Source organism: Myotis nattereri, assembly GCF_964212035.1.
Source record: "Myotis nattereri genome assembly, chromosome: 2".
In the NCBI taxonomy this organism is placed as follows: Eukaryota; Metazoa; Chordata; class Mammalia; order Chiroptera; family Vespertilionidae; genus Myotis; species Myotis nattereri.
The window spans coordinates 153,782,246-153,804,541 of NC_138076.1; the positions used below are offsets into that span (position 1 = coordinate 153,782,246).

The window sequence follows — 22,296 nt, forward strand, 5'->3', positions numbered from 1 at the left end:
CTGAGGACCAAGGAGCCACTGCCTGGTGAGTGCTTGTGGTGCTGGCAGAGTGTCCAATACCTCGGGAAGAGAACAAGTCCATGGAGTTCTTTGTCCATGCTGTGCGGTTGAGGCTACTGCAGATTCTTCATATTCTAAAGTAGGCGAGGCTTAGAAGTTCACCAATTCATAATTGAAAGTGAGTACACGGTACAATGCATGCACAGTATCGGAACAGAGAAAGCTTCCATGGAAATCTGTTGGTTTTAAATCCTGACAAGGTCATTTTTTTTTTTTTTACCTCAAAAGACTATTATGCTTTCAGTTATTCATTCATTCAACAAATACTCATCCCACACCATGTGCTGTCTCATCCATCCCCTTCTCAGACTAGCCCTGGGAAACAGGCGTGTGCTGGGAACAGAGACAGGTGGGCCACAGCAAGGCAGGATGCTCAGGGCCGCAGCCAGGGGCCTCCACACCATCACTGCCTTCCTGGGCCCCCACCGTAGGTTGCTGGGAGTTGACTCACAGAGGGAAGAACAATTCTGTGCTGTCAGACATCCCTCAAGGGGAACAAGGTGGCTCTGACTCATTGGGGGCGGGGGAGGAGAAAAGAATCTGAGGTGGAATCATTCTTTTCTGTAAAGTTTAGCAGGTGGAAGAAAATCGTGTAATTTGCTTCACTTTGGGAAACACAGTGGGCCTCCATTCCCGGATGGGTTGCAAAGGCAGCCCCACTCTCCACCTACCCCCTCCCCAAGACACAGGCTGTGGGCTTGGCTGCTTTTTAAGAAGCTACCTGCTAAATTCAGGCGGCACAGGATTCAAGCAAAACTGCAGTATCTTATCAGTCATGTTTTCCATCTTGCATTCATCTGGGAGTCAAAATACCGCAAAGGGGATAAAATGGCTTTTTCTCGCTATATATGTCATTCTTGTGTTTCCTGTTCAAAGAAGCTCACACAACTACATTTTCTATTTTATTATAAAAATGTATACCTCTCCTAGTAAAAGCCTTGTCTAAAACTATAGCTTTGGTTTCAGAATTAGCGACCCAACTAGCCCAGATTACTAGTGGCTGCTTCAGCACTATGCCTGCAAGCACGGCCATGGTCTTCCAGCAATGAGGGTAAGAGGCTGAGTCTATTCTTCTCGTGATGCTGAGAGAAGGACACTGAGGAGTGAGCCTTCGGTTTAGCCAAATGACAGCTGCATGTAGCATGTTTTAAAATGTACTATCTGCCCTGACTGGTTTGGCTCAGTGGATAGAGCGTCGGGCTGTGGACTGAGGAGTCCCAGGTTCGATTCCGGACAAGGGCAGGTACCATGGTTGCAGGCACATTCCCAGTAGGGGGTGTGCAGGAGGCAGCTGATCGATGTTTCTCTCTCATCGATGTTTCTAACTCTCTATCCCTCTCCTTTCCTCTCTGTAAAAAATCAATAAAATATATATTTTTTTAAAAACTAAACGTACTATCTGTTTGGGTGAAAAGGGTCGAGCTGGTTTTGTGAAACCATGCAGGACTGTAAAGACCTGGAGGAAGGCCCTTGGAGTCAGGAGGGAGTGCAGTGTATGGCTTCCCAGTCGTGGTCTGTAGAGCCTTTGTGGCCGGTGCATCTGCGTACAAAGAGCATGAAACCCGCCTCCTGCACTGGAGGAAATGTGGCTAAGTCACGCTGAAGAGGGGCCGTATTTACCTGCAGTAGCTGAGGGGCTTCCCCTCTCTGTGGCTGAGTTCCCATCTGCATAGTGGCATTAGCAGGTCTGTGTCTGACCTGCTGGGACCAGGGAGGAGTGGGTGAGCGAGAGCTGGAAAGCACTGGGCCTTCTCCAGAGAAAGGCAGTGTTCGAGGAACAAAATATTCAAAGTTCCAATCAAAAGAAGCACAAAATTCAAGTAACAGAGTTGCAGGTGCTATGTTCTGGCTTTTGAGCAGAGCCTCACTGCATCTGCCGTGGAGAGCCGGTAGGTAAGTGAGCTGCAGCGCGGAGGACGCGGGGCAAGCTGCCCAGACAGCCCATCATGTCATCCCACCACCGAGGACCGCAGCGCTCCTTAAGAGGAGCAAATGAGCCTTGGGGAAAGCTCAGGGGAATTAGCAAGCTGTTCTGAGCAGTTGCTGAGTGCCTATCCATTTGTGTTCTCTGCATAAGATCTTCAAGTTAGTGATCGACCTAAATTTCAACAGGTAAAAGTTTCCTTCATTTTGCAGCTAGAAATAGAAAGGGAGGGAAAGGCTATGTGGAGTTTTCTCCTGCAATTTAACGTAAGAATCAAAAGCAATTTGAGACTGGCTGAAAGAAACGACTGAAGGAAAACTCACACGTACAAACATGCCCCCCAATAGGGCATGAAGAGGGGAATCGGGAAGTTTTTTGCAACTAAGAAACTTCGTTTCTATTTACAGTTCCTGTTCTCGCAAGCTAGTGGAGCATGCGTGCGCATTAATAACACCCAAAGGACCCTGAAGGCCCGCAGAACAGGAAGAAGGAAGAGGGACTAAGAGTCTAGGTACATAGTCTTTCCAAAACAGCTGACAATTAAAAATTGGGAAGACTTCACATTTTAAAACCACAATATTTATTTCGCCACCAAGAATCCATGGTACCGGTTATCAGTGGGTGGACAAACACCCCTAATCTAGCTCCCACCGTGAAACCTCCAATCCTTGTGTTTACAGATGCGGCCCACCTCTGGACCCATCCATACGCTTTCCCGGGGCAGCTGCCATTCCTCTGGCGCCACGTGGCTGGAACCCCTGCTCCACCACGAAAAGGTGACTCTCGGGGCGCAGTTTCTGGGAGTCACCGCTTCTTCGTGCTACTGTTTCCACCGGCGGCTTTGCTGAAGCCCCGGCTCATGTGAGGAAAGTGCACGGTCGGGGTCCGCTCCGTGGGGCCGTACAGCCCCAGGTTCCTGGCGGCCGCTGACTTGCGCAGCGGCTTGACGCTGGGAAAGGGGCTGAAGATGGGAGTCTTGGGGCGGCTCCCGTGGGGAGGTCTGCCGGTGGCTCTGTCCTCCCCAGGCGCCTCGGGCAGCTCCGGGAGGTGCCGCTGGCGGGGCGGGTGCCAGCTGGGCTCAGGGTCGGCAGCGGCATCCCTTTGGTTCAGTTCCAAGGCTTCTAACTTCACCTGGACCATCGACACGTCGGCATCTCCGAAGGCCGGCTCCGGAGACTGGCCCTCGATGGTGCGCCCTGCGCTGCCTTGCGCGCTGCCGCCTCCAGGCGAAGGGCACGCCTCCGCCTCCGCGGGCCCCGGGCGCGCGGCCCTGCAGCCCTCGCCCGGCTCTTCGATGAGCCCCACGGTGTCCCCGCAGCCCGGCTGGCCCCTGGCCCTCGGCATGGTCTTTTTGTGGACTCGGATGTGAGTTCGCCACGGAGAGTTGAGCTTCGACCTGAGGTCTTCGTAGGGGACGGGGGATGCTTTGCCTCCGGAGTGGCCGGGGATGTGAATGACAGCGTTCCTGGCGGCTCGGTTGGACATTTTCATCTTCTTTCCTAAGAGCAGGTGGTTTATAACTGGAGAGTTGTTCACCTGAGAGGGGAGGAGGCTGGTCACTGGCCCTTTGTCTGAAAGAAACATCGGAAGGGGGCGTGAGACGTGCCCTCAAGGCACCGGGTCTGCAGAGAAGTCTCCAGCCCTTCCCACGCCCTTCCCAGGCGCTGGGAGTCATGTGACTGCAGGCGTAGAAACTGAATTCCAACGGGGGGGGGGGGGGGGGTAGGATATTCCTCCTCTTTAAAAAGGGGGAGAGAAGGGGCCGAGGTCGCAGAAAGGAACAGAGACTGATCCCTCGTGACTAAGTAGAGGCCTAATGATTTGGGGGTGGGGGGAGCTTTTGTCTGAGACTCAACCTCAGAGGTCTTCTATCCAGAAAATGTTCCATCCTAAACCTTGTCACCTACATCGACCTGACACGGAACACACTCAACTCTAATATTCTTCTCTTGGGTTCTCTGCCAGCTCTCAGGCTGCCACTGTAACTCTACCTGGTGACAGACACTTCGGTTCCTTGACTCCTCAATCCTCTCATAACTTCTTGTCTATCTTTGGCCCACGGACAGCCCTACTCTGAGAGCTGCACGGCTTGTTACCTGGACTGCTGCCTCCCCAGTAACCACACATCCCAGGCATCCCTCTCCCTTTGCCACATGCCTGCAAAACCCCGACCTCAGATCCACAATCCACACTCTCTCTTGTTAGGTCCTCAGCGCCACTGACCAATCTTTTTCTTTTACTCTCCCACTCCTTTCAATTACCTATCCAAGTCTTCCTTATTCCCTAAGCTCCCACCCAGGCCCCAACTTACTCCCAGAAAAACTTTTCCCCCAATTCTCCATGAAAACAGAAGCTCTCAGGTCTGAAAGACCTCAACTTCTTGCCCTCTGTAACCTAGGAGGCTGGTACCCCGACCAACTTCCTTCCCTCCTTCCTTTAAGTCTCAGAAGCTATGGTCTTTGGTTTCTAGCTCAAGTTCAGTCTCCACCGGTGCTGCTAATCCTGTCCTCCACCACCTCCTCTAAAACCTTCCACTCCATGTGTGAGCCCCACCCAGCAGCACTGGCACCAAAAGCTTGTTGGAAATGCATAACCTGAGCCCCACCCAAACCTACTGAAACACCCTCTTCCTTTTAACAGATCCCCAGGTGATCCCTATGGCACAGGAGAGTTTGAGGAGCAATGCTCTAGAACAGTGGTTCTCAACCTTCCTAATGCCGCGACTCTTTAATACAGTTCCTCATGTTGTGGTGACCCCCAACCATAAAATTATTTTCGTTGCTACTTCATAACTGTAATTTTGCTACTGTTATGAATCGTAATGTAAATATCTGATATGCATGATGTATTTTCATTGTTACAAATTGAACATAAAGCATAGTGATTAATCACAAAACAATATGTAATTTATATATTCAATATGCGTTTTCCGATGGTCTTAGGCGACCCCTGTGAAAGGGTCATTCAACCCCCAAAGGGATCGCGACCCACAGGTTGAGAACCGCTGCTCTAGAACAATCTCTCCCTAAAATAAGCCAAATAAACCATGATCCATAGTAAGGGTTGGCAAACTTTTACTGTAAAGGGCCAGATTATAAATATTTTAGTCATGGCAGTGTAAAAGCAGTCATAGACAGTATGCAAACAATGGTCATGCCTGTATTCCAGTAAAACTTTATTTACACAAACAGGCGGCAAGCAGGGTTTGGCCGGCAGACCATAGTTTGCTGACCCCTGACTAGAGAACGAGGCGCTGGGCTGAGTCAGCACACAATGGTGATGGTTCACTATATCACCCAATGATTTACTAGTATACAGTAGTTGTAGGACTATACAAAGAATTAGAATAAATGGATTCCAGCCCTGTCCGGACCACTCACGGTCACTATATAATCTCATACGATTGCTAAATCCTCATGAATCACCACTTCCTCATCTTCTAAAAGTATATGAGAATATCTGTTCCTTGCCTTCCTCATAGACCAGTGGTTCTCAACCTTGGCTGCACATTAGAATCACCTGGGAATCTTTTTAAAATCCTGATTTCTGGGCCTCATCCTCCAGAAATTCTGTTTCTTTGTTATGGGGAGAGGCCACAACATTAGTAACAAAGAAACAGAATTTCTGGAGGATGAAGCCCAGAAATCAGAATTTTAAAAAGATTCCCAGGTGATTCTAATGTGCAGCCAAGGTTGAGAACCACTGTCATAGACTATCCTTAAAGACAACATGAGGATGCATATGTACCAATGCTTTGAAAACTGCAGAGCTGCAGCTGTTCATTTCTTCTGTGATTGATTTATGATTCAGGATAAAGTACGAATCTTCAAGAAATCGCCTACCCTTCCTGAGAAGTAGAAGGTAAATTCAGTTTTTGGGCAAGATCAGTCACATGCTCACCAGCCTCTTAAAAACATGTCAAATCATGGACAGGAATCATTTTCATTCAAATTTCACCGAGAACAAAGCAAACCAATTCCAAAATCAGCATATGTTAAACAACCAAGCAGATTATTGCTCCCTGGGATTTGGGAAACTAAACAGAAAAAAAACAGAAGCCTGACAATCCTTGGGAAAGAGCATTTCCAACTGCGTTACACCTGTGTTCTCTGCAGAGGCAGGACACAGTCACCCATGGGCAAGGCGTAGGGACAGCCTTTTCCTTTTTCTCAGATTACAGGGCCCTTTATGTCACCTCCTAAGTGACCAATGGATAGCTAGATTTATTCGTGCACAGATCGCTAAGTTCTCTGTTCCAGTGCCTGGAATTTCAGAGGCAACAGCTCCAAAATGTCTCAAGTCCAAGGATTGCGCGGCTTTGCAACATTGTGATCGTTTGTAAACCCCTCTCCAGAAGCACACACAGTGAAGATGTGTTCAGTACCATCAACTGCCCGGTCCTTGGGACCTAAGGAGAACCCATGGTCTTTGTCTTCTGGAGAGCCTGATAAAATAAAATTTTAAAAAGTGAGATGCTAAGCGTGCTATCACTCGTGCCAGCTGAGTTTCTGGGTGCTGAGCTACATACAGTGAGAGTGCAGGAATGCGTGCTCTTCCTCTCACAGGCTGACACAGAGTCGAAATCGATTCGAAGAATCCCATTACCTGCTCTGATGTACACCTGGTGAACCTGCTGCTGCTGCTTCCTTTTAATCCGAGAATACTGCCGCTTTAGCGCGTTGATGTCCGTGGTCATGCGCTCCATCATCATGCTGTTGAAAGCGGCGTGGTATTCACTTCGGCAGGAATTGATGGCTCCTGGACTCAGCTCCGCAATGTTATTAGATCTCAGGCTCTGCTCTTCGTGGGGCTCTGTACTCGCGGCGGCAGAGAAAAGGAGAGGTGTCAGTGGAGGAGAACAGGACAAACGGGCAATTGATTCCACTGTAACCCAGAGTGATATCACAACCTCCAGAAAATTCTAAACCACAAAAAAAATGTACACAAGGATTTATCTAGTGCTTGTTTTAATCAGTCCTGAAAATACTTCTGCATTTTCTTATTAGCCTAATTGTGGGTCTGAAATGAGCTGTGTGGATTCATAGTTTAATTTTATTACCACTTTGTTTATTATACAGACATAAGATCAATTTTTTGAGATAAAAATCACTGTTATTTTTGAAAATGCCCTTAGAAAAATATAATTCCAGATGTCAAGTCATTGTACAGAAGTCCACATAAATGAGTGAGAATTTAAAAGGGATTGATAGTTTGTAGTGTTTAATCAGCCACTAAAAGTGAGATTTTAGCCCTGGCTGGTGTGGCTCAGTTGGTTGGAACATCATCCCACCTACTGAAAGGTTGTGGGTTCGACTCCTGAATAGGACACATACCCAGACTGTCAGTTTGATCCTTGTTTGGGGGCGATTGTGAGAGGCCGCTAATCGATGCTTCTCTCTCACATCGATGTTTCTCTCCCTTTTCCCCTCTCTCTCAAATCAATTAGACATATCCGTGGGTAAGGATTTTTTTTAAGTGAGTTTTTAAATTAAAAATAGATTCTATGAAATTATCAAGACTTCGAATCACTCTACCACTAGAAATGCATGTTTTTATTTGTTTAACAACCATTTCCTGACCATACACTATGTGTGTTATAGTTCCCAGGACACCTACACCCAGCAGGGTCGTCCCTTAAATAAAACTGAGATTACATCCAAGAGAGAGGAACAAGCCCTGTGCGGAAGCACGCTCCCAGACTGCACGGCCGAGGCAGGCAGACCCGGGCTCCTCAGCACCATATGCAAGGCTGGCCGGGGGACCAGCTGAAGGAGAACCCTCAGTAGGGATCCCGACTAACCCAACAGCCACTGAAAGTGTTAGAGGGCTACACGTCTGGCAAGTTTACTTCCTTTTTTCCCTGAAGACACTTGTGCGAGGAAAAGGAAATTAAAAGGGGGACCTGCACACCTGAACTTAAATAAGCCCAACAAACAGGAATAATAAAACAGGAGAACATGATCAGGTCATCCTGGGCACAGACCTGCACAGAAAGAAAAATGGGAGGGGGGGGGGAGTACGGGAGGGCAGGGGGAGGGAACACAGACCCAGACTTCAGAAATGCAGATTCAAAAATGTTAGAATTAAAATCCACATTGATCCCATGGCTAGAAGCCAAAAGCTGATATCCAGGCAACAAGAGGGAGGGTGGAAGGCATTACAAAATCAATGGGGATCTTGTTGGGTTCACATTATTAAAAGCCTTTTAAAAAGATGAGAGGAAAATGCATACCAAAGACATTACACACACAAAAGTATGAACCCAAACCATGAAACAGGTCAAAACTCAAAACAAGCCAAGGCTTAGGGAAAATACTCAAAACTAGAACTATGAAAAAGACGAAGAAGATGAAGACGGCGAAGAAAAGACAGCAATGATGAGATGATGATGAAGAAGAGGAGGAAAATAAAAAAAAGATAAATACTATTAAAGTTCTGAAAATCATATCTTATGAGAAATGCTTAAAGAAATTCTGAACTTGAGCCATGGAGAAAACTGTTGGGGACATGATGGCTGTCCTCAAAAAACCGAAGAGCCGTCCAGTCAAAGAGGGAGTGGACTCATTCTGTTTTGTTCCAAAGAAATGAACTATTAATAGAACTTGTAGGCAGAGATTATCTCTCTGCAACTAGAAACCATGGGCTAAGTGGAGGAACTCAAAAGAATGCCTTATGAAATAATGAGTTTCTTATCTCTCAAATTCAAGGAGAGGCCACCATAATGTTTTAGATTCAGAGGGTACTTCTCTATAAAAGAGAAGCCAGTCTAGAATGAATTCAATTAAATTAAAACACAAGGTAGCAAGCATCTATTACATTCCAGGCTCTATGCTAAGGAACTGAGCATACAAAATTGAATCGGACGAGTATGGCGCAAAGTCACCATAAAAAAAGAAGAAATATATATTATGCATGCAACCCATAATACAGAGAAATCCTACTAAATAAGAAAGTAACACAGAAGATACTTTTTCAAATATATATATATATATATATATATATATATATATATATATATTTTAATTATTTTTTAATTTCAGGGAGGTCCCTTCAGGGAGGGAGAGAGAGAGAACATTGATAGGCTTCTACCTGCACGCCCCACACTGGGGATTGAACCAGCAAAACTGGGCATATGCCCTGACCAGGAATTGAACCTAGACCTCCTGGTTCATAGGTCAACACTCAACCACTGAGCCACGACAGCTGGTCCAGAGAAGATACTTTTAATAAAGACCTTCAATAAGGGTAACCAGTTCAGAAAATAAATAGGCATTTATAGGTTACAATAACAGTACCCCTGCTATAGTGAACCAACACATTGTGATAATCTAAATAGAGAGCCACCTTTTTTACCTTTAATTTGTTTTTGGTACTTCTGTAGTTCAGGTGCCAGGAGCCCACTGAAAGGTCCAAGACACCCCACGGCATTAGCAATAGCATCTTCATCATCTGGGTCATTCTCTTCATCACTGTCTCTGATCTTACCATGTCGTCTTGGAAAACATAACAGAAAAAAAATATTCAAAGAAAATAGTGTCATTTTTAATAAAAATAATTCAGTCACATGGTTTAAATGATATATAATGTATATATATATAAAAAGTCTCCCATCCCTACCCAACTTCTGCCCAGCTGTTCCACCTAATTCCTACAAGTGATGCAGTGACTAGCTTCTTATATAGCCTTTAGTTTCTTTATGCATGGATAAGCAGATATGACTATACTAGAGGCTCGATGCACAAAATTCATGCATGGGGTGGGGGAGGGGAGAGGTGTCCCTTAGCCCGGCCTGCACCCTCTTGCAATCCAGACCTTTCGGGGGATGTCTGACTGCGGGTTTAGGCCTGATCCCACAGGGATCCCTGCAGGTCATGCCTAAACTGGCAGTCGGACATCCCACTGGCAATCTGGGACCACTGGCTCCTAACTGCTCGCCTGCTTGCCTGATTGCCCCTAACCACTCTCCCTGCCTGCCTGATCACCCCTAACTGCTCACCTGCCTGCCTAATCACCCCTAACCATTCGCCTGCCTGCCTCATTGCCCCTAAGCACTTCTGCCTGCCTGCCTCATCGGCCCTAACAATTTCCCTGCTTTCCTGATTGCCCCTAACCACTCCCTGGGGTGTGGGGCCAGCCAGGGCAAGGGGCCTTGTCCTTCTGGTCTCTGGTCGTTCCACCATTTCTGTTGCTGGGCTTTTATTATATAGGATAGACTTATTTTTCTCCTCTTTTTACATAAATATTAGCATACTATATACACTCTTCTGCACCTTGCTTTTATTCACTTAAGAAACCTCTCCATATTCTTACAAAGAGCTTCCTCATCGCTTTTTACAGCTGCACTGTACTGTATGCATGTGGTGCACGTTAGGGAACCCTGCGCTAATGAAGCACACTTGAGTGGTTTCAATATTATGCCATTATGAACAATGCTGCAATAAGTAACCTTTATACATCCTGTGTTTTGCATGTGTATAAATATATTTGTGGGATAATTCATAGAGGTAGAATTGCTGGGTCAAAATCCATTACAAATTTTGGACAGTACTTCCCAACGGCCTGCCTCGAATCCTGTAGTAAGCAACCTCTCATCTGCAATGTGCCTGTGTCCCCATGGCCTTATCAAGAGCGTGCACTTCAGCCTTTTGAATTCTTGTTAATCTGATAGGCAAAGTAACAGACTCTCAATCTAGTTATAGGCTACATTTCTCTTGATGCTGCCTTCTATGTAAACTACCTAGTCCCATCCTTCCATCATTTTTCAGTTGGGTGGTCATTCCATATTAATTTCTAGGAACTTTATGAGAGCTATCAATTACAAATACTTTTCCATGAATATTTTTGTGTCTGCTTATGAGAGTTCTATTTTGTTCTGTTTTGGTTTTAGTCATACAGAATATTATTTGTAAATACTTAGTGTTTTTTTTTCCTTTATTGTTTTTTATTTTTTATTTTGAGGCTGTTATTAAGGCCTTCCCAATTCCAAAGAACTAAAGACGTTTTTCCACATTTTCTTCTGCTAATGTTATTACTTCATTTTTTCCCATTTACGTCTCTCGTCTATATGAAATGTATCCTACTGTATGATGTAAAGAAAAACTTTAACTTTATTTCCTTCCAGAGTAGGTCTCATTGGCCCAGCACCATTTACTAAATAATACCTCTTTTCACTACTGTTTGATATGCCAAGTTTTCATATACTATATTCCTGTGTATTTGTCAATGTCTGGTCTTTATAGCATTTTAAATAAGCTCATCTGTTTTTTCATGCTTCAGTTCTACACTATTTTAATTATTGAGATTTTTTTTTAATATTTGATATTTTTAAATAAGTTGTGGGGTTACTACAGGTCCCTTCAGTTTATATTCTAGTCTTCCTTGGAAAGAACAGTTTTAAAAATCACTCTCTTGAATTTACATCAAAACCTTAAAAAACATCCAGATTTTAAGAACCAAACTACTTTGAATATCTTTCTAGGGCTTAACAATCATTAAGTTACAATAACCAGTTAAAGTGTCTAGTCTTCTAACACAAAAACAAGAAGGGAAAAAAGAGACCTTACCCAGACACGGAGGTGGGTTTCACTGTAGCCGGGAATGGTGTAATGTTGTAGGTGTACTTTTCCCTCAGCTCTGCCAGTTGTGGGAAAGGGAATGGAGCCATGGAGTAAACAGTCTGAAAACCAGAAGCAAAAATGCCATGCCTGAAACGGAGCCCTTAAGTAACTCTATCAATCCTGGAAAGACATTATGATTTGAGTGTGAAAAGGTAAAAACTGCCTCTTACAGAGAGAGTGGAAAGATCCTACTTCAATATCCGCTTTGGAGAAAGACAAAAGAACACTGATAAACACAACGGTGAGTTTTCAAATCAACCTGACTGCAACCAGGCATTCCAACTGGAGAGCAAGGGTGAGCCCATGGGGGCGTCTGACTTCCTTCTGCTCGGTTCGGGGGTGGGTGAATTCAGCAAGCCACAGCTCCCTTACCTTTTTATCCTCTCTTGAGAATATGTTTATGGTTTTAGAGAGGGAGAGAAAGGGGGTGGAGGGGGGGGAGGGAGAAAGAGAGGGAGAGGGAGAGGGAGAGAGAGAGAGAAAGAAAGACATGATCCGTTACCTCCCGTACACACCCTGACCGAGGACTGAATCTACAACCTAGGTATGTGCCCTGATGGGGAATCGAACCTGCAACCTTTCGGTGCACAGGATGATGCTCCAACCAACTGAGCTACCCAACCAGGGCAGCTCCCTTACTTCTTTAATAAAGAACCCATCGATGTGTTTCATATCTAGTACTTGTTTTTTAAGCTCTGTTTGGTGATTTTTATAGACATTACGCCAGCCTGGATAAAAATAAGTGGACAATCTTGTGATGGACTGAGTGCTTTCTCCAAACACACCTTTTCAAATATCTGTGAATAAAGTCCAAGTGAAAATTGCTGGTTTCGGGATTTTTTTTAACTGACAGTGTAAAAGCCCAGACTGTTAAAAAATCTAAAAATAAAAATGAGAAAAACACCTGTGCTTCCTCCAGAATTTCAAAATTATATACCATTCTATTAGCAGGAGGGAAATAATCTTATTTGCTTTCCTAATTTTATCAAAATTTAATTGCTCCAAAATTTTAATTATATTATTTATTCAATCCTTAAGGTTCTTATTCACCAGAAAATGTATCTTTTTCTTTTTTAATCCTCACCCAAGGATATTTTTCCATTGGTTTTTAGAGAGCGTGGGAACACCGATGTGAGAAAGACACATTGATTGGTTGCTTCCCACATGCCCCCAACCAGGGCCAGAAGCCTGCAACCAAGGTACGTGCCGTTGACCGGAATAGAACCTGGGACCCTTCCGTCCTCGAGCCGACGCTCTATCCACTGAACCAAACTGGCTAGGGCAGAAAATGTGTCTTAATCACACTAGCTTTCTCCCAGGAAGCTTTTTAAATATCCTGATATTTTCTGGGGAAATTTTAAAGTGGTATTTTTCATTTCAGCAGGAGAGTTGTTCTGAAGGCTGAGCAGAGACGTGCACTATCTGCATGGGCAGGAAAGGAGGGCTCTGAAAGGGGCCTGACTGTGCTGCTGTCTTACTTTGTAGCTCAGAGCCACTGGGACAGCCATTTGATTCTAAACAGTCTGTCCATCAGACCATCCCCAAACAGACATAAGGTATCCACTTACATCTTACTGTACCACCCGAAGATTCTACACAAGTAAATGTTGGCTAAAATCCCTTCCCCTCTATTCTCCGTTGCCTATTGTCCAAAGCTACACAGATCATAGGGACCAAAAAGTCATCTCTGAGCCATTCTATATACTACACATTTGATTACACCCACAAGGCTGAGACACCGTACAAATTTACTAACAGTGAGCTGCTCCCCATGGAGAGAAGCAGGAGGTACCTTGTGGTTCCCATTAGTCTCAGTTTGGCCAGTTCCCAACCTCTCTGGGCCTCGTTTTCCTCCTCTGAAAAAGGAAGGGTGTGAAAGCTGGGACTGTGATTACCTTTAAAAGGAAAGGGGAGAAGTGGGGTGAGGAGGCGAGGGGAAATCAGAGAGAAGCATATGAGGGTATCCAAATGTGTTGCTAATGCTTATTTCTTAAGTTGGGTGATGGGTGTGAGTTTTGTAATACTATTTGTAATACGTTTCTGTATGCCAGAAATACTTCATATCATTTCATTCATAACATGGTCACAGTGAACTCTCACATTCTGTGCTCCCACCAAGGTTGCCAAGGTTCCCCTCAAGAAGCTGCCTTATTGCCAACACAGAATCCTTTCTTCCTTGCTCTAGGTCCTGTCTTAGCTCCATAAACCCTTTGAGGGAAATGGAGAGAAGGGACATCCTCTCCTCAGCACCCCAACTTTAGGTCCAGGGCAGGGCACCTCCATGGGGGCCTCAGTCAAGCAGCACCAGCCTCTGACCACCACATACCAAGTGTGGTCCTACCGCTGCACCAAGAGTCAGCCTGCCCCTCACTCATGGGGCCTTTCTTCCTTAACAATTTAGAAACTTGGTTCAGGTATTTAAGAAACCCATGATGTTTCGATTCAAGCTTAAAAGATGAACTCATTAATGCTATAAATTTCAAATTTTCTTCCAAATGAGGTAAAATGTCTCACTGAAGACAATTAGTGGGGTAAATTAGCTGAAGGTTCACTGTGTTTTATTGTTGCCAGTTTTAGAAAAACTTATCAGAATTCTTTATCCAGCCTCATGAAGGAAATTTATAAGAAAGGAATGGAGCCCGGCTGGTGTGGCTCAGTGGTTGAGGATCGGCCTATGAACCAGGAGGTCATGGTTTGATTCCCGGTCAGGGCACATGCCCAGGTTGTGGGCTCGATTCCTAGTGTGGGCATGTAGGAGGCAGCTGATCAATGACTCTCTCTCATCATTGATGTTTCTATCTCTTTCTCCCTCTCCCTTCCTCTCTGAAATCAATAAAAATATATTAAAAAAAAAAAAAAAGAAATCGACAATACATTTTGCCCCTACTTCGTCCTGTCCTGTCTCGGGGTAGATGGCCTGGGTTCTGAGCCAGCTCCTTCCAAGACCGCACAACCAAAGACATTCGACCAAAAGAAAACTGGCTCCACTGAGCTTTCATTTTCTATTTTTGCTCTTCCTTTCTCTATCATCTGCTTTTAGTTAATCCTTCAAAGACGAAACCAGCGTGCCTGAAAAACAGTGTATCGTCCTTCTTCGCACACATGCACTCAGTCCTTTGAAGGTCTCATGTGTGTGGGGGCATGTTGATCCCACAAACATAAGCTTCCTGGGCACAGCCCCCCAGTGCTCAGGGTACCTGGGTAGCTCCAGGTTTCTAACGTTGTAAGCCACGGATTTACAACCGACTCCAAGAAAGAAATTTTACTCATCGTCTCAGAGCCCAAGTAAGGGAGACGCATAGAATCCGAGGGTCAGGAGAAACAAACATAATTTAGTTCCACCTCCCTCCCAGGCAGGAGCTGCCTCCCTCCCAGGAGCTCCACAGGTGGCCACAAAGGCGCTGCCCAACCGACCAGCACGCACTGTTTTGCACGGCAGACGGTTTCCATTTCTGACAGCACTAATTCACCAACATCATCTTTCTATTGAACAAGCATCCGCATTCTTGTCATTTCCACCCCTTCACTGAGGGAAAACAGCCAACAATCCCACGGCAGATCCCGCCTGTGGCACATGAGAGCTGCCGCAGGAAACAGTAAATTATCCACAAGAACTTCGGCTTCTGTTTTTCCAAGCACCTACGAACCCTTCTAATAGTGACATTTGACTCACTTTCCTTTACATTGCCCTCAAAGAATTCATGAGAGACTCTGTCAAAAGTCATTCTGAAATCTATCTATGCTTTGTCATTGGCATTCCCCCAATCTCTCTCTTCTCTCTCTCTCTCTCTCTCTCTCTCTCTCTCTCTCTCTCTCTCTCTCTCTCTCTCTCATTAATCTTCACCCCAGGATATTTTTCCATTGATTTTTAGGGAGAGTGGAAGAGAGGGGGAAAGACAGAGAGAAACATCAATGTGATAGAAACACATTGATTGGTTGCCTCCTGCTTTAGCCCTAACCAGGGCCCGGGCAGGGGAGGACCCGGCAACCAAGGTATGCGCCCTTGACTAGAATTGAACCTGGGACCCTTTGGTCCTCAGGCCGATGCTCTATCCACTGAGCCAAACCAGCTAGGGCTCCCAATCTCTTTTTCTAACACTCTCAATTTTTTTAAATAGCCATTGCTAATAAAAGAAAACGTGATGTGATTTACAGGGGAGAAAAACAGTACTTTGTGTCAGGCACTTAGAGCTGGAAGAATGGAGAAGACCAAGCAGGGAGAACCCTTTCGTCTCTTCTCTGACCTCACACACGGTCCGCGTTTCACCCGGAGCCACCTCAGGTTTGCGGACAGACGGAAGGTGCACCATAATTGGGTCCCAGCCATTGAACTAACTGTTTTTAACGAGTGAACACAGAAAAAGAGTGGCTTGAAATGATAGTCAGCATTTCTCTCCTTAATACTCTACGATGCCAAGGAAAACCAACTACCAACACACACTCCCATAGACATTTATATTTAGGCACTGCTGAAAAGAAATTCTTATTTCTTTTTCATTATTGACATGTTTTTACAAGAAACATGAAAACATAAGTTGTATAAAATTAAGCTCAGTTTATCATCACCCAGATGTTTTCTTTGGCAGGAAAAAAAATAATGCTACTAAAAGGGGAACTAATCTATCAAGCCCCAGCCCGCATTTTCCCCTCTAGGATTCCCTTTAAGAGGTAATGAAGGGTCCTCTTTCCTAATCCCTCAGGTTGGGAATTCCTAGAGGACAAAGATGACAGGTGTAGATCTCAACATATCTCATTCATTCTGGCAATGTTTGGGCTTTAAGTAAAATAAAATGCCGTCTTATTCTTCTAAGGAGGATTTCAGTTTTAGAAAGACATTTTTAAAATAAGGTATAAGCATGGAGGATGCCCAGGGGTCAGGGCCTTGGGTTCCAGTCCTGGGTCTGCCACTAGACAACTCAGAAACTGGCAGATGCTCGCTCTCCAAGTCTTAGCTTCTTCTCTGTGAAGTGGCAGAATTAGGTTAATCTTTAAGCTTCTCTAAAGCCAGAGTTTCTCTAAGTATTTTTTTTTAAGCCATCTGCCTCAGAACCACCCATGGAGCAAACACCTGAGTTTTAATGCACTGTTGAGATGTTTCTTATACACAGTCAACTTTGAAAACCACTGCCTCGAGTTCTAATGTTCTGTGATTCTGTGTATTCATTGAGCAACCAGGTGTATTTTCAGAACTCGATAGATGTCATGGAGATACAGAGCAATCTGAGGCCCCTAGCATTAGGGAGCTTGCTACCTCATTAGAGAAATAAGATGAATACATACCAAACAGTAGCAAATAATCTGTAATATCAATTAATCAATTGTTGGACATGTTAAATACTGAAGGAGTACGGAGGAGGCATAATTAATTAGGACTGAGGTACAGAGGCTGTGTGGGGGTGGGGAGGAAGGAGACTGGATAGGATCTAGATGGGTGTTTAGTATTTTCACTGATAATGTGAGAGGGCAGCACAAGCCCTCAAATGGCACGAGCATGGACTAACAGAGCTATGACCAGTGTGATAGGTTCTGGTTGTGAAGGGGTGGGGAATACCTTTGGACAGGTGAGTAACGGGACAGCCAAAGTGCACCTCCATGCAGCCTCTCGGAGAGCTAACTCATCTTCCTGCCCCCCTCTTTCTAAGCCAGAAATGTATGATTGCCCTTCTCCCCTGCATTTCTTTCTTCACCAGACCATATCGTTTCTGTGGCCAAGTCCTATCAACTTCACCTTCTAAGTATTGTCTCTATTCCATTTTTGTTTCTACCCTTTACTGCTCCTCACAGGCTTCATGTTATCAAACATGACCCGTCAAGTCCACCCTTCACAGAGCCACCCATGTAGTCGACCTAAGAAATAACTCAGACCCTTCCCCTCCTCTCCTTAAAAACCTTTCAGCTCCACAGTTGTTCTTGCCTTTCTGAAGGCTCCATAGAAGTCCTAGAACTCCAGCAAGCTCAAGAACTCCATTTTGCAACCACCGACCTAAAAGATCAAGGCCAAGCTCCTCAACACGGATTGAGGTCTTCTATAACCCTTCCCTGAATACCACACCCCTGGTAGTTTCGTTCTCACACAATAGAGGTTTCCTCTCACCCTGGCCGCCTCCACCAGGAACAGCCTCTCTGCTCTGCACCACTGCTCCAACACATACACACATATACACACTTGCATGTGTGTGCACCCATGTGCACAGGCACAGCCATGCACACACACATACACATACACACACAGAGCCTGACCAACTGCTATTAGTCTTTAAGGAAGATATTTTTTTAAAAATATATTTTATTGATTTTTCACAGAGAGGAAGGGAGAGGGACAGAGAGTTAGAAACATCGATGAGAGAGAAACATCGATCAGTTGCCTCCTGCACACTCCCCACTGGGGATGTGCCCACAACCAAAGTACATGCCCTTGACCAGAATCGAACCTGGGACCCTTGAGTCTGCAGGCCGACGCTCTATCCACTGAGCCAAACTGGTTAGGGCAAGGAAGATTTTTTTTTTAATCTTCACCTAAGGATAGATTTTTTTACTGATTTTAGAGAGAGGGAAACAGAAACATCCATATAAGATACATCAGTTGCCTCCTGCACACGCCCCAATGCGGGTTTGAACCCATAACCTGAGTATGTCCCCTCCCTGGGAATCCAACCCGAGACCTTTTGGTGTATGGGACAATGCTCCAACCAACTGAGCCACACTGGTCAGGGCCAAGGAAGACTTCTGACATGTAGAGATGTTCAATAAATCTTTGCAGAGGTTAACTTAGAACCTTGGAAACAAGGCTGAAGCATTTTATTTCCTATAGTTAATAACACGGAAGCACTGAAGGTTTTGTGAATAACAGTGAAATGGCCAAAGCAGTAAGTTTAGACTATTACTCTGGCAGCAAAATGCTGATTGTATTAGAGCAGAGGGAATCTGGGGGGAGGGACATCATCTAAGAATGTCTTAAAAGAAAATGATGTCGCCCAGCTGGCATGGCTAAGTGACTGAGCGTTGACCTATGAACCAGGAGGTACGGTTCAATTCCCAGTCAGGGCACATCCCCGGGTTGTGGACTCGACCCCAGTGTGGGGCATGCAGAAGGCAACCGATCAATGATTCTCTCCCCTCATTGATGTTTCTTTCTCTCTCTCTCTTGCTCTCTCTCTTCCTACCTCTCTGAAATCAATTAAAAAATATTTTTTAAAAAATTATGTAAAAGAAAATGTCAGGCGTGGACCTGGCACACAGAGGGAAGCGCAATAAAAGGTACTTCCCTCCGAGAGAGAGAGAGTGAGTGAGGAAGCAATGGCAATGTGAGAAGAGCTGACATCAAGCAAAGATGTCAATATCAGAACACTTCCTCCTCTGAGACCAACAGGAAAGAAGAAAAGAGATGAGAATGGAAAGAAAAACTGACCTAAAAAATATCAATGTTCAGGGAAGTTATATTAAGTGGTCAATATTCTCAACAAATCAGTAACTGTCTGCTAAACATTAGGAATTCCAAAAAGGAGCTGCAGTGCCGGGATAGGAACAAAGGAATGGAAGCTCCATGCGTCTTATGTCCTAAATCAGGGCTTGAGTGTTTGTTTTCTAACCTGTTGACTGGGCCCCAAAACTGACCTCAGGCATGGAACCCAACATAAAAGTAAACGCTGAAAACAAGAAAAAGAGGAGAGGGGGGAAGTAGCCAAGGCCCGAGGACAACCTTGGAAAGACCTACACTTGGTCAGTGGGCAAGAGGAAGAACCAGGAGGAAAGTGGTCAGAAGCATCGGAGAATGGAGATCACGTTGTGTTACAGAACCTAATGGAAGAGAGAGTGTCAACAAATCTGCTCTTTCCTACACTCACGCTTTTCTGTCCGAGTGACTCGGTAAATATGATACTGGGATAGAGCAGCATGCCGCAAAATAACAAAACCCTTCAGGTCTTTCATGCTGAAATTTATGATCCACATATAACATCAGCTGAAAATGTGGGCAAGACAAACCAAAGTGCTGATTACAACAATCTCCCTCCTATCCTCAGTAATGCCTCCCCCCAAATAATTACTTCACCCCCACAAGTCTCCCCTTAAAAGGCTAAGAATCAGATTGAGAATAAGCATCTGATGATTTGGGGTTTTACTCTTCAGTTTTTTAAATTTATTTTTGTATTGCACCTTGTGATTTTTAAGCAACAAGTTTGAATGAAAGCCACAATAAATATTATTCATTTCTTTTTTCCTCTTGTGGCATGGCTAAGATTCTTATCAAATTATATATATAGTCTCTTGGTCAATTGAAAAATTAAATCTGAAGGCTGGCCAAATACTTTTCCCAAGACCACTGCTCTGGACCGCTTGTTCCCACGGTGCCCGAGTCCCCGAGCCACGGCAGGGCCGAGCTGCCCACTCACCTGCATGAGTTCGTGGCTTTCTAGAAGATCACGCTCTAGCATCTCCTGGGTGAGGCGCCCCATGGTGCTGTAGAATTCATCTGCTGTCTCACAGTTTTCTATCTGCCTAGAAGCAGAAGGACAGGACAAGGAATTGTGTCGGACACCCATGCTGTCTATCAGGTCCCACAGGGTATGTGGCCTCTGACCATCAAATCAATCACATCAGCAATCAACAAAACTCAAAATACTGGGACACACTCCCTATACAGCCTGCCATTCACAGAGAAAAGATAAAAAATACCCACGGCAACTCAGAGGTACTTATTACGGGATGAGTTCCCATCTTTCCTACACGGCTCCCCAGCCTCCCAGCCCTACCGGTGGCACTTTTACTGCTTCCATGTGACACATTTTACACATCAGAATACCCACCACTGATGAGAAATCATAACCATGAAATTAGATCTGAAGAACAATTATCCCCAGGAGGAAATCTGTTGCTGTTAATCTACAAACCGTGGTATCACTGATAGACTGAAAACCAAACCACAGTAGAAATAAAAGATGAGAAATACTAGAACTTTATCTGTATATGTCATCAGTCCACAGGATGCTTTCACTGGCAGAATTTTTTCAGTTCTTCTCAGAGCACTGCTGCTAGCTGGAGATCGCACCCTGCTTCTTACATTTGTTTCTACATATAAAGAAGCTGTTACCTGGCAACCTGTGAGGCAGGGTACATGTTAATTCTTCTTCTCGAGGGAAAAAAAAGGAGTGGTCCGAAACAAAGAGCACGGTGCATCTGTTTTATCCACCATGACATCCTCTGTGTAGGAGGATGACTCTATTGGCCACCAACCACAAGACACAGTATGATGTACGCTGATGTTGGGGCATTTTCATACAGCCATCCCCCAAAAAATAAGATGCTGGGGAAACTTCAGGCTCTGGAGTGCTGTTCAAATCTCACTGCCACAATCAGGTAAATAAATAAATGAGATGAACCATTGAGGTGTTATTACAAAAATACAAAGTAGCATGTGGGCATCAATAAAAAGGTGGTTACGTTTACCCTGGGGGGTGAGGAAGAGAAATAATGCTGAGGATGAATTTTGAAAAATATTCTCCCAGTTGACAAGGAAGAGTAAGTATATTTTTGGCACGGAGGCAGGAGACAGCTGCAGGCCCTACCCAAGAATCTGCAAGTGGCTCCCCAGGGCCAGAGCGGAGCCAGGGAGCTACAGCGGGAGAGCTGCAGGCAAAGGACACGAAGGCCTCACCCGCCAGCTGAGCCCCTTCAGGCAGCGATCACTGGAAGGCTCTGAACAGGGAGTGTGGGAACAGACATGCCCTTGGCAAGGTCAGCCTGGAGGTGGCATGGCAAGTGTGGGTGTGATGGGGAAACCAGGGAAGACACACCAAGACAGGCCAGGCATGAGGGAACGAGGGAGCGAGCCAGAGCAGCAGGGTGAGAGGAGAAGGACGCGGGACAGAGATGCCAGGGAAGGTGAGCGGATGCTCTACAGCTTGCATATTCTAAAAGTACCCTCGGTGTGAGTGAGAGGGAGGCATTCAAGTTGCAGAAGCAAGGGGAGAGGTCCCATGGAGAACCATACACGAGGCACATATGTTCCTCAGGCGCACATAGCTGGAGGCTGCCTATCTGCTAGTTAGGATTTTTCCAAAGGACAGTTTGTAGGGAAGAGCACAGGCACTGGAGTCAGAAAGATCCAGGTGTAAGTCCCACCGACTTCACAGGGCTGCGGGCAGGAGAATGAGATCATGTGCTTACACGGTCTCACAGAATGATGGCACCATAGGCACTTGATGTATGCTGGCTGCCTTTCCTTCTGCTTAACAAGCTGCACACTCAAAACATGTAGAATTATAATGAACAAAGGCTCTGAAAAATTTAATATTCTACCAGTCTGACTCATATATCCTCTGAACTGCATAAAAAGGAGCCATAGCCCTAACTGGTTTGGCTCAGTAGATAGAGCACTGGCCTGCAGACTGAAGGGTTCTGGGTTCGATTCTGGTCAAGGGCATGTACCTTGGTTGCAGGCACATGACCAGTAGAGGGTGTGCAGGAGGCAGCTGATCGATGTTTCTCTCTCATCGATGTTTCTAACTCTCTATCCCTCTCCCTTCCTCTCTGTAAAAAAATCAATAAAATACATTTTTTTTAAAAATAGGAGCCATATATTATCAGTATATTCACATTGTTAAAAATCACAGACTCCAGAGCCAAGGGAGCTGGGTTCAAAAACAGGCCCTTCCACTTCTAACTGGGTGACCTTGGGCAATTAACTTCTCTGTGCCT

The 22,296-nt window shown here is 45.2% G+C and overlaps 1 protein-coding gene across 2 annotated transcripts in view; it reads right to left on the minus strand.

The window, feature by feature from the left end:
- Positions 1-2,541: 2,541 nt before the first annotated feature.
- The window catches only part of TBC1D30 (TBC1 domain family member 30), a gene marked incomplete at its 5' end in the record, with an annotated part of 76,750 nt that continues 56,995 nt past the window's right edge, over positions 2,542-22,296 (minus strand). For both annotated transcript variants that reach the window (XM_081084507.1, XM_081084508.1), the window contains 5 exons: positions 2,542-3,555; positions 6,590-6,796; positions 9,338-9,477; positions 11,548-11,660; positions 19,992-20,097. In XM_081084507.1, coding sequence (XP_080940633.1) covers positions 2,789-3,555; positions 6,590-6,796; positions 9,338-9,477; positions 11,548-11,660; positions 19,992-20,097 — 1,333 coding nt within the window. In that variant the 3' untranslated portion in view covers positions 2,542-2,788. The remainder of the gene's footprint in view (positions 3,556-6,589; positions 6,797-9,337; positions 9,478-11,547; positions 11,661-19,991; positions 20,098-22,296) is intronic.